This window comes from Mycteria americana, chromosome 11 (genome assembly GCF_035582795.1).
Source record: "Mycteria americana isolate JAX WOST 10 ecotype Jacksonville Zoo and Gardens chromosome 11, USCA_MyAme_1.0, whole genome shotgun sequence".
Lineage (NCBI taxonomy): Eukaryota > Metazoa > Chordata > Aves > Ciconiiformes > Ciconiidae > Mycteria > Mycteria americana.
Window position 1 is genome coordinate 6,165,904 of NC_134375.1, and position 11,860 is coordinate 6,177,763.

At 53.3% G+C, this 11,860-nt stretch overlaps 1 protein-coding gene across 2 annotated transcripts in view; it reads left to right on the forward strand.

Moving 5' to 3' along the window:
* RBM6 (RNA binding motif protein 6) overlaps nucleotides 1–6,319 on the forward strand; it is a 60,036-nt gene extending 53,717 nt beyond the window's left edge. For both annotated transcript variants that reach the window (XM_075514557.1, XM_075514558.1), the window contains exons 18-23: nucleotides 551–640; nucleotides 1,273–1,542; nucleotides 2,124–2,198; nucleotides 2,799–2,896; nucleotides 4,153–4,264; nucleotides 6,051–6,319. In XM_075514557.1, the coding sequence (XP_075370672.1) occupies nucleotides 551–640; nucleotides 1,273–1,542; nucleotides 2,124–2,198; nucleotides 2,799–2,896; nucleotides 4,153–4,264; nucleotides 6,051–6,176 (771 nt within the window). In that variant the 3' untranslated portion in view covers nucleotides 6,177–6,319. The remainder of the gene's footprint in view (nucleotides 1–550; nucleotides 641–1,272; nucleotides 1,543–2,123; nucleotides 2,199–2,798; nucleotides 2,897–4,152; nucleotides 4,265–6,050) is intronic.
* Nucleotides 6,320–11,860: the final 5,541 nt, after the last annotated feature.

Consider the following 11,860-nt stretch of genomic DNA (forward strand, 5'->3'; position numbering starts at 1 on the left):
TCCAGTATAAAGAAGATCCTGGAAAAACCACCGAGCTGGTTGAGCCTGGTCATGTTGTTGTCCTTTCCCCTCCCCCTCTATAGTACTTGTGCTTTGTCTCATCTCTTCCAGGCAAGCAGGACTGTAACTCTTCCTGGAGCGGTGGGTTTCTCTGCTCCCATGCTGGCTGGCTATGGGGCTGGCTTTGCACCTGGTCTCCACGTCCTCTGTGCACACACAGAGGTGTCTGAATGTGACCTGGCCCTCTCCCAGCTCTGTCACTGGTCTGAGACGTGGCTGGGGCCGCTGTCAGCATCACAGTCCAGCAGAGAGTGAGAGTGGAGCAGGTTGGGACAGCATGGTGAGCTGCTGCAGCTGTCCCTGAAACCAAGGGCGTAGCTCCAGGAGAGCTATGAATTCCCCAGAATGGGAATGTTTTCTCCCACCAAAAACACCACCTCATTTCTGCCAACTGCCTGGTTTCCTTGGAGGCCTGTTTAAACAGGAGCTTAGCTGTTGTGCACCGAGTCCATGCTGTGGCAGTCGTAACACCTGATCTTGACTGTTTCAGAATGAGACTGGGGAGGAGAAGTTCTCTGCAGAAGATGTCTTCAAAAAACCATTACCTCCCTCTGTGAAAAAGGATGAGAGTGCAGCCCCGGTAAGTGTCTCCACACGATTGGTTTTTGCGTTGTTTGAACTGGGGTAGAGGACTAGGGAGGCTCACCGAAGCCTGGCTGTGACCTTGGATAGCAGACGTGCCAGCTTCTCATGCCAGAGGAGGGAACATTGGAGATGGAATGGTGAAGGCAGTTTGTTTTTGTTTAATAACTCTGAGCTTGTTTGTGGGCTTCTAGCATGGGGAAATTTAATACCTGCATTTAAGCAGGGTCTCCTTACTCAAACAGTCCTCAGGCAGAAAACTCTCCCAGCTGCCTCCAGACTGAGGAAGGCCAAAGCTCACTGATCCCCACTGCTAGAGGAAGCGACTGACAGCAACTCCCTGCCAAATAGCCGCTGCTTCGGTCAGCTTCTTGTGCTTAGGTGTGTGGCAGATTGGGAAAGCCTGGCAGCAAAGCACGGCCTTGTCTAGAGAACAGAAGGGCTTTTACCCTGTGGTGTTTGAACGCTGGCCAGCCAGCTTCTTTCCGTTCCCTGCCCGTGCTGCTGGGATGCTGCTCTCTGGCTCTTGGGCTGGAACGGAGACAGAACTCATGGGGAGATTGGTTGGGGAAGCAGAGCCCTGCATGGCAGGGTAGGCTTGATGTCACACTTTTCTGCCTCTTCCCTCAGCCCAAGGTGGTGAACCCTCTGATAGGACTTCTGGGAGAGTATGGTGGAGACAGCGACAATGAAGAGGAGGAGGAAGAGGAGGAGCAGTCACAGGCGCAGTGGCTGCCGCCTCACCACCCACCGGCACAACGCGAGGAGCAGCCAAGGAAGGCCAAGGCCAGCGACGACAAGCTGACCGACTGGAACAAGCTGGCCTGCTTGCTGTGCAGGCGGCAGTTTCCCAACAAGGAAGTGCTCATCAAGCACCAGCAGCTTTCCAACCTGCACAAGGTACGGGGGAGCTGGGGGCTGGGGGCTGCCTGTGTGCTCCAAGCTGCCTTTGGCTCAACAGCTTTGCGATCTGCGGGGAAAAACGCGACGGTTGGGTGGGAAGAGCTGTGCTGAGTTTGACACGGTAGCAGGCAAAGTTCCCGTCAAAGCTCTGTTCAAAGCATTGTGTGAGCTGCTTGCTCCTGCCGCAGGAGTGCTGTAACATCAAGGTGTGACTTTTTAAGCCGCAGTGAGATAGCTCAGGCTTGGGGAGAGTGGGGTGCTGGCACACACGAGTGTGATAGCAGTAAGAACTTAGCACATGCCTCCCCATGTTCTGCGCTGCCTTTGAGCTCTTGCTTCTAGGAGGGCCAAACTGCACACAGGTTAAAATAGGACTGGTTGCCTTCCTTACTGTGGAGAGGAGGGGCTCCTGGCCTCTCTGGGGGAGCAGGTAGTCTGGGCTGCAAGAGAAGCTGTTGCCTCTGGTGTAGTGCAGGTGCAAGAGCATGCTGCTTTACCTGTACTCCTTACGGGTGGAGCAAATGACCCTGACAGCTGGTATCCTCTGCTGACACTGCCTTCTGTTTTCCTCCTTCCAGCAAAACCTGGAGATACATATGAAGATCAAACGATCTGAGCAGGAACTGGCATATTTGGAGAAGAGAGAGCGTGAGGTGGGTCTGGGGTGGTGGGCAGACTTCTGTTTGTGGTCCTGCACTAAGGGGCTGTTGGTCCCAGGCAGACCCTCCTCTTACACACCTGTATCTGCAGCCTGGGCATCAAATGCCTCCCAAAGAGTCTTAGACTGAACTGTGGGCACACTCTGCATTTGGAGCTGTAGATAGTGCTGTGACTTCTAAGAGCAGGTCTCCCTCCTCCCAGAAGGGTCTGAGTATGGTTCTGTTGCCGTGCAAGCCAGTGTTGGGCTTTGGGCTAAGTGGGACCCAGATTTCCATCTAAAATTGATGGTGTATGGGCTGCTGCCGCCTGGCCAGGAATGGGAGAGCTGTAACTGTCCGTCGTTCGGAAGGTAGCAGAGCTGCTCCCGGTGCCATAGCTGGAAGGCTGCAACCAGAGGTTTGGGTCAGCCCAACGGATGCCATCAGGACAGAATAAGTGGATTGTGGGTCCTAGAAACATCCAGGGTTTGTGGGTCCCCAGGACAGATTTCCAGCCAGCCGAGGATGAGATGAGACCTGGCTGCAGAGCAGTCTCCTGTGGAGTGTTGAATACTTCGTAGCTCCCATACTTACTTTGTTCTTTCTGTTATGAAGGGGAGATACAAAGACAAAGGAAGTGACCGGAGAGAGAAATTCCAGCAGATGGATTCACCAGAGAGGAAACGACTCAGATACGACCGGGACTCAGAGAGGTAATGGCTACTCTTGGTTAGACCTCTTTGGGGTGCTGATGCCAGGAGAGCATGTGTGCTGCTGGCACACCGAGGCCAGGAACTGGCCAGTGGGGTAGACCTGCAGGAGGAACAGCCAGACGGGCTGTGGTTCTTGTGGGCAGAGTTCCCCAAAGTGCGAGCCTGTTGTGCTGCAGGACTTCTCAGAGAGGGCAGGAGAGGGCCAGGGGTGTGTAGCGCAGGGGTGGAAACGCGGGTTTAGGGGAAAGCAGAGACAAAGTGGATGGGTGAGATGGGGGGTTTCAGTGTGCCTGGCCAGGCACAGGGAGCAGAATGCAGCCTGTTCGCATCCACCTCATCCGTAAGGCACTTGCTGTCCTCCTGTCCTGGCATCTAGCCATTGAAAGAAAGAGCAAAGCTGTGTTTCATCTGTTCCACTGACTCAGAGGAACGCTAGGAGCTGTTTCCATCTCATTCAGAGTAGGTGGAGGAAGAAAGTGCGTGCTGTGCGGAGCTCTTGAAAGGCCTGCCTGCTGCAAGCTCGCGTGTTCCAGTGGGCTGAGGAACTGCTAGGCATGTGTTGAAGACAAAACTGGTTATGTGCCTGTTCCCTTCTGGTACAGCACCTCAGAAGGAGACCTTTCCTCCATGTCTTGCAGTTTAAAAATCCGCATCTTCTCTTTCCTCTGTTTTCCTGGAATAGCTGTGGATAAACTGAAGCAGTTTGTGTGCAGTGTCATCAGCAGCCAGAAAGTAGAACTTGCCTGAAGGAAGCTATTTTTGTGCTGAGCGGTTTTCAGAACTATGGGTTTTGGTTAATGGTCTTGGACAAGTAATGACCAGGTGGGAGAAAGGGTGTCTGAATCAACACTGCATCTATTGAGCTCAGTGGCCACAGCGCTGGAAGAAAAGAAAGATCTAACAGAGCAGCAGGGATTAGACTTCACTTTCTAGCTATTGCTAAAATTCAGATTAAGAAATGCAAGCACAGAACGCTTCTGGCTTGCTTGTACCATAAAGATTTTGGAGCCATTTCCTGTGCCCTGGTGTATTTTCCCCTGAGGTGGGACAAGGAGTTACGCGGTCAAAGGTGTCTGAGCCCCGCACACAGAATCCACCGTGTTGGTTTCCTTGGGCAGTGTGCTTCTTGCAAGCAACTTGGGTATCCCTCAGGGGAAGCTGGAATGCCAATGAAAGTGCTATTAGCAGAGCTAAAAATCCCTGCCATGTGTTCGAAGCATTGCAAAACCGGACAATTGATTCTGCCTCTTTTGCAGTGACTATGACCCAAGGATTGATAGTAACAACAAAGGGAACCGAATGTTGCAGTCCCCGGGGTGGAAGAAAGGCTTTGGCCACAGCCAGCAGGGCACAACATCACCAATGGAGGTGAGTCTTCCCTTCCTTTCCAAACACATCACTGTCCTGCAGCCGGTAATGTCTCCCAGGACAGCTGGAGGGAGTTCCCAGCTGGAACAGGAGTCAGGCTGCAAGTCTCGGCGCCCGCTTGATGGAATAATATGTGTGTGCTATTAGCTTTGCAGGCTGGGAGGGGCTGCAAGTATGCTGGCAGTAGAAAAAGGTTAGAATTTATATGGATCTGGAGGGGTTGAGAATAGAGTAACAGTGCGTAGGGAGGGTGTGATCATCTGATTAATACCTGCCCAAAGCCAGGCTGGCCTTTGAGCAGGTCACCAGCTCAGTGCTCTGCAGCCACATGAGCTGGGGGAAAACATGAATCTCCTCTGGGGAGGCACGAACACAGCCACAGGGCACGTGATGCTACTTGTTTACTCTGCTTGTGAGGCTCTCGCTGCTGTTTGGACTCTGGACTTCCGAAGGGAATGCCAGGGTGTGTCCTCTGATGAGGAGCAGAGTCCCCATCAGCAGAGGGCTTCAGGGCTAGGCAGGGCTGGGTAGGTCCTGCCTTCTGGGACAGGCTGGACTCTCAGTGGACCTGAAGTTTCTGGAGAGGGTTTGTCTGGCAAGCGGCCTGGGGCAGGGCCTGCTCTCCCTTGCTCAGGGGCACGTGAGCCGCGCCATGCCCTCGCAGCTGCGGTCGCTCATCGTGGCGGGTTTGTTGCCTGGCTGCCTCGCTGCCGTGGTGTCAGTGCTTCGTCGAGGAGCTGGCAACTTGCGGCGCAGCTCACGTTGCGACATTCAGCTTGCAGTCGAGCGTATCATTAATGGAAAATATTCGAGGCTTCGTGACGTGTGTTTGCTCGAGCCCATGCACACAAGGCAAGATTCCCTCTTCAGTGCAGACAGCAGGAGCCGGCCCCAGCTGTTGCTCAGTCCTCACGGAGAGTTTCCTGTGGCCATAAAATGGGCTTTGTTGAAGAGCCAGCTCCAGCGATGCACTCTGGGAGGTCTGACCTCCGATCAGGGCTCGCTGGACCGGATGGGGGAGCTGATTGCAAAGCACAGCCCTCGTACAATTCCTATAAAGGCCTCCCAAAAGAGCCCTAGAGATGTGCTTTCTTCCCACTTCCAAGTCATGCTGGGAAAAGCCATGTGCCCGCTTCAGCCCCACAGGACTTTGCTCTCTTGGCCTAATTGATCACATAGCTGATGTTCAGATAAGTCAGACTTAGAAGCAAAGAGAAACTTTCAGCCTTGGGCCTGCTCTCCTGGGCTAACTCTAGGCAGGTATTACTGAATAATTCAGACACTGGCTGCAAAAGCCAGTCTTTAAAAACTGGTTGAAATTCAAAGTGAGCTACCAGAGCCCATGAGAACTCTATTAGAGGAGAGAACAGCTGAGGTTGTGCAAATGCGGGCTAACTGCAAACAGCTCCCCGGGAGCCCAGCTCTCTTCCTGGCACTTTCCTTTGCTCTGTTTCGATCCTTGCTCGCACACGGCTGCCTCTCGTCTGCGGCGCTGCCTGTTTTGGCTGCCCGCTCCCACCCTGCCGTATGCTGGTGTTGGTCTCCGCAGCCGATCCCTGTGTTTTGATTCTCTCCGGGCATTTGCTGGCTGTGTTTTTGTTGCCAGCAAAGGGCCAATAGTTTCTCCGGAACGGATTTTGGAGGAACACAGTGCACTTGCTGTTCCTCCTCTCCTGGATGCACTCGGGAGCAGTCAGCTGTCCTGAAGCAGCCTGGGGGAAGCTGCTTCTTTATGGGCAGCCGTCGAAGAGGAGAAATCACTAACACAGGCTGTGTCTGTTTTCAGGCAGAAAATCGGAAGAAGGGCTCTGGCCTGGGGGCCCAAGGGAAGCCCAGCAAGAGGCAGTCCAACGAGACCTACCGCGACGCCGTCAGGAGAGTCATGTTTGCCCGCTATAAGGAACTTGAGTGAATGGTGGAGAGAACCCCAAGTCTGTCTCTCTCCATCTCTGTCTCTTTCTCTCTGTGTCATGTTCTCCTGGGGGCTTGGTCTTTTTTTTTTTTTTTTTTTTTTTTGAATTGTTAACAGGTTTTGCTGCTAGAATTTTTTTTAATAAAACTGAAAATTTGTCAGTGCTTGTCTCTTGCCTAAAATGGCATGTTTTAAAAGTGTGTGATGCTTTGGAAGATTCCCATCGTGTTTTGCTCTCTGCCGATGAGGTCCCTGGGGCTTGTGGCCATGTCAGTGGGGCTGGGACAGGTTTCGTCACTGTCCTGCGGTGCGTTCCCTGCCAGCTCAGGGACCGATGCTCCTGGTGCCATGTATTTGTGGGTCAGGATGTGACAGGGGACACAGCCAGGGGACAGCCCCAAAGCCTGGGAGGAATTCAAGAGCAACCTACTGTGCAGGATTCATCCTGGCTGTTAGCAGGGACAACTGGGTTCAATTAGTAGCAACAGCTTAATAGCTAAAGGTGGTCTAACTAATGCCGGGTGTCATCTGGGCTTCCCAACCAGGGCAGAGCCCTCCCCTTCCTCCCCGCAGAGCAAAGAGAGCACGGGGAGGGCTGGATCTGGTGGCAGTGGTGTTGGGGACCCCCGTGGGGACACAGCCGTGCTGGTCCAGGGCGGCAGGGGCTGTGTACTGGCCTGCAAGGGACCGTGTTTGTCAGAGGAGAAGCCGCTTTGAGCAAGCGCTGCCCGCGCAGCCCCGGGAGGCGCAGAGGCAGCTCCCGGGCAGGGACGCGTAACGGGGGCGGTTCGGCCGAAGCACAGTGAAAGCCTGTGTGCGTGTGAGCGTGGCCGGGACCACGGGTGACAAGGCTGAGCGTCGCCTGTACGGATAAGGACGATGGTGGTGGCCAGCGGCAGCAGATGACATGCCAGATGGGCAGGAGGGTGGTGCCCGAGCTGCGGTGGCTGGCACCCACCGCTGCTTTCCTGCTCGCCTGGCAGAGAGCAGGCCCCAACATTGCTTTCAAATATCCCAAAGGAGGTAAACCGGGGACATGAGGAAACTGAAGACAGCAAGATGTGGAGGTGGAAGGGTCACCTGCAACAGCTGACAGCTTCTACAGGGAGCAAAAGGCCTGTCCAAGCTGCCTCGCCTTGTCTCCGACACAGGCAACCCCAGAGAGGTATGGGGGACTTGCTCGCTGGCACCCCGGTCCTTGGTGCTGCACCCAGCGATGGTGGAGGTGGGGACGGCCGTCGCAGTGCTGGTGAGTACCTGGGCGTGAGGGGAGGGAACGTGTGTGCCCGGGGCAAGTAGGATCGTTTAGAAAGGGTTTGTGACAGCCCCCTCCTGCCGGAGAGCCCCTCTGTGCCAGGTCTGGGGGCTCTGCAAACCGGGGGTGAGGAACCGCTCAGGAAACTTGCTTTAGAGAACCGTGTGGAAGTTTAGATGGAGGAAGGGCCACTCTAATGCTTGTGCGTTAAAACAAAGACATTCGGGGACCACGTGGCACAGCCAGCAGCCAGGAGTAGCTTGTCTGGGTCTATAGATGGGCAGCGTCTGGGTAATGGTGATAAATGGTGCTTTTAATGGGCGTGTGGGCGATGACCCTGAACCACAGGACCCTGATAGCTCTGTTAGAGTGGAAATAGCGAGGAATTATCACAAACCAGAGCCCGAGTAATGCAAAATCTCAAAGCGTAGCAACCCTTCATGCTCCTCCTAGTGGTCTCCGAACGAGGGCAAAGAATTTGACAAAACGTGCAGAAGGAGGCCCTGACTGTTTCGGAGGTCTGCAGCCTGGCCGGCAAGCCGGGGCTTCGCTCCTCCTGGGATTCCCAGGCACGCGGGGGAAGGACGGGGAAGGCGACGGGCTCCTGGGGGTGAGCTCCCTGGAAGGGAGCAGGCGTGGTGGCGCGAGGTCGGGAGGAGCGAGCTGGTGCTCTCCAGTCCGGGGATTATTCACGCACCAGGGGGGAAGAAGGACGACGGCGATGGGACGTCATTTTCAGAGGCGCCGGAGGGAAGCGGGGAATGTGGGAGCAGATCAGTAGCTGCTGCACAGGCTGCCCTGCGCGCCTACGTGTGCCAAAAATGAGCACCCACAGAGCATCATTCCCAAATGGAACAGGAGGGAGCCTTTACAGCCGCCAACTGCAGGAACCCTTTATCTGATTTTCTTAATTTGCTAAGTGGGTACATCCATCTTAGTGAAAACCTGTTAATGACTGATGATACGTAATTAATCGGGAGATAATAAAACAGATAAATGTAAGAGCAGCTTCCTTGGGACAGATGGACCTCGCTAAATAATGTATGTTCCTTGGCTTGGCTGCGTTCGCTTGCTTGCTCGCTTGTAGTCAGCGTGATGTGCGTATGTGAAAGTAGAAGCAACACAGCACTCTCCTTGTAGGCCAATTGCCAGGGCTCAAGTCAGGAACAAGAGAGGAGCAGGAACAGACTGCAGTGAAAAGAGGGGGAAAAAAAGTAATAAAGAAAAAAAAATATTTGCAGGGTGCATCTGTCTCCAATCAAGAGAAATCCTTTTTCTCTCCGTGGAGGTAGGTCTGCCTCCCGCTAGTTATATTAATCATAGAAATACTAGATTAGTTGGCTTCCGTTATTTTGAGGCTCATAGTAAATAATGATGGGAAACCAGGAATATTGCTTGTGGCTTAAGATGTTGGAGCAATACCGTGTTACTCACAGAAGTGTGGGATTCCAAGGGGCTGTGCTGTGTTTGCCTTGAAAATGCCCCTTGCCCAGACTGAGGAGAGCATCCCAGTACCAGCCCATGGAAAATCAAGGTAATCCCTGCATTTGATATTGGCTTAATCCCTCTTCCCCGAGGTAACCCAGCGAGTGCCTCTGTGTATCCCCCTGAAGTTGTGCGTGTGTATATAAGGTACGTACGTATGTACGTCGGCGTGATGTCCGCCCACGTTGTGCGTGAGCCGGGGGATATCCAGGGTTAGGGGATGCGGAGGAGCCCTCCGCTGGGGTTGGGACGGCGTGACTGAACGAGGTTATCAACAAACTGGAACAGATAAATAGAGAAAGAAGCTAAAAGCATTAAAAAGAAGCACCAAGCCAGAAGATGTCATATTCTCTTAAGAAAACAGCAGCATAGGTGGTGATGTAGAAACCCTGACTATTTATCATTGGTATAGTGGTTTTGATGTCTTTAATATTTTTTAAAGGGTGGTCACCTAAAGCCACAGGTGTATTGCAACTACCTTTATATCTTATAATTACTTTCTTTGTATTTCAAAGATTATTCACAGCTATGCTAGCGCTGTTGCCATGTACAGCCTGTTGCCTTGCGTGCCATCCTGTGGTGACGGGTATGACTGAAGATTACAATTTATTTTTATTTTTTGGAAGGCCCAGGTGAGCGTGTTGGAACAGATCACAAGGTAAGTCCTGCGTTGGAGGAGTTGATTGGCATGGAGACGTTATTCACGGGAGGAGAACTGTGGCGATGCGTAACCGGTACTACGGTGGGTATGAATAGAAGTGTGTGTGCAAGGAAGCAGGGGAAGAAAAGGCAGACGGAGGGCTTTAAGAGGATGGCCGCTGTGGGTACGGAAGGACACTGCTCCTGGGACGCGGCTGCTGGCAGCACTGGGGCCAGGCCGTGCTCGGCACAGGGACGTTTTTAGGAACGTGCAACGGGAGCCATGAACTTCATGTTGGCCGCTTTGGGGGGACCAAAGGGGAGGTTGAGTCCACCGTTTAGAGGGTGGGAGGCATAGGCAGGGCGCTTCTGCTGGGACCTCTGCCCAGGGTGGGGGCCCATCTTTGAGCTCCGTCAGCCGCAAAGGTGGGCATGCAGGAGGCTGATTCGGACATCTGAGTCTCTGGAGCAAGAGCTGCTTTTTCCCCCCTTCCCCGGTGAAAAGCACGTAGATAGGTTTTTGATTTCCAATATTTATTCATATTAATATTGACACCACAGTGATTCAGGACCTTGTAAGCAGACCACAGTGATGTAAAGAGCTGGAGCTGTGCTTTCTAAAAGGAAGAAAACGGCAAGACGGGACGAGGGAAGCATTTGTAAGGGGGAAGCAGAGGAAGAAGCCAGTGACGTGCCTCCCTCCGCAGCAGGACCCTGCTTCAAGGGGAGAGGAGGTGCAGCTGGACGGAGGATGGGGCTGGGGCCGCCCCTCTCAGCTCCAGCACAGCCGGGAAAGCCAGGAGCGGGGCGACGGAGGCAAGTTGGCCTTCTGCAAGGTGGGAGCGGGACTCTTCTGCTGTGGATTGGATAAAACGAGTGCTGCTTTATCTCGGTTATGGCTCTCTCCGGAGTCCGTTCCAAAGAGCAGAAGTGACACAGCCGTTTGCTAACGTGTGGTTCCCGCTCAGCTCCCCCGGGGACCTCCACAGCGAGGGGGGCAGGGGCTGCAGGCAGCAGAGCAAGTCGGCAGCAACCAACGCTCTGCAGCAAATACACCCCATGGGGCTGCTCCCCTCTGCAGCGTGGCACCGAGGGGGTCCACGAGCGCAGGAGCTCATGACTGCTCCTTCTGCAAAGCAAGCACGCTTACTCTTCGCAGGTCTGGCTGGAGTGTGCAAAGATGGCCCGAAAAGCCAGTCAAGGGGTGGGCGCAGGGTGAGGTGTGCCTGTCCTCCTGCGGCACGGAGCTGGGAGAGCAAAATGCGTGTTACCGGGGTAGTGCAAAGACTGAGACCAGAGTTGGCCACGACGGGTCCGTTTGGGGACCCTCTCTGAAATGCTTCACACAGCTTGGCATAGAAAAACACCACATCTCTACAGCCCAGGCACACGCACCCCATCAACGGCGGCATTAAACCCCGTTTTTCTCAAACAGAGGCAAAACCTGATGCTCCACAGATTGGGTTTGTACCACTCAGCTGCAAGTGAACTAAAAAAAACCCAGCCCCCGGGGATTTTCTGTGTAATATACCAAGGGCAGCTACTGCTGGACGTCAGGGGCATCGCACACTTGCACAGCGACGGCTGGACTTGGCACTCAGGCAAGTCCACCCCTGGCAAAGCTCTGCCGGGACACCCCCAAAAGCACAGGGACACCAGCAAGCAGAAGACGAGCGGGCTACAGTTCTTCTACCGGGAAAATGTTTAGGAGTGAATACATTGCAATTAGCCATTTTTTATGTATCTTTCAAACAAACCCATAGGCCTTCTCTTTATCTGAAATGAAAGAGAAGAGTAATAAAAAACTGTACGTGCCTCTAGTTCAATATGGGAAGATACCCGATGAGTATCATGAACAATTTTATTCATTTAATGTTTTAAGACAAGAAGTACAGGAGTTTAGTGTCCAGAGGAGGTTGTTGCTCAAACCATGCCCCCATTTTAATGTAGGTCATGTATTTCTGTATTTATCCATATACACACAAGAAAGACCATTCCATTCTTTGTTCCTTGCACCGGGGACATTATGCTTTCAAATGTCAACAAGTATAATCTTCATGAAACTGCACTTTCGTGGACTTCCATCCAGTAACACAGAGGTTCAAAGGAAGATGAATGACATTATAAAAGTCACACAGTGACTGGAATAGCTGAGATAAGCACAGACACAAGCCCTTGTCCAAATTCTAAATTGATTTTTTTTTGCCAGCACATTTTGAAGGGGATGTGGTTTGGCCAAGTTGCTGCTGGGGCGTGCGTGGGGAAGGGGTTGAACCGGACCAGATGGCACCAGGCTGACCCACAG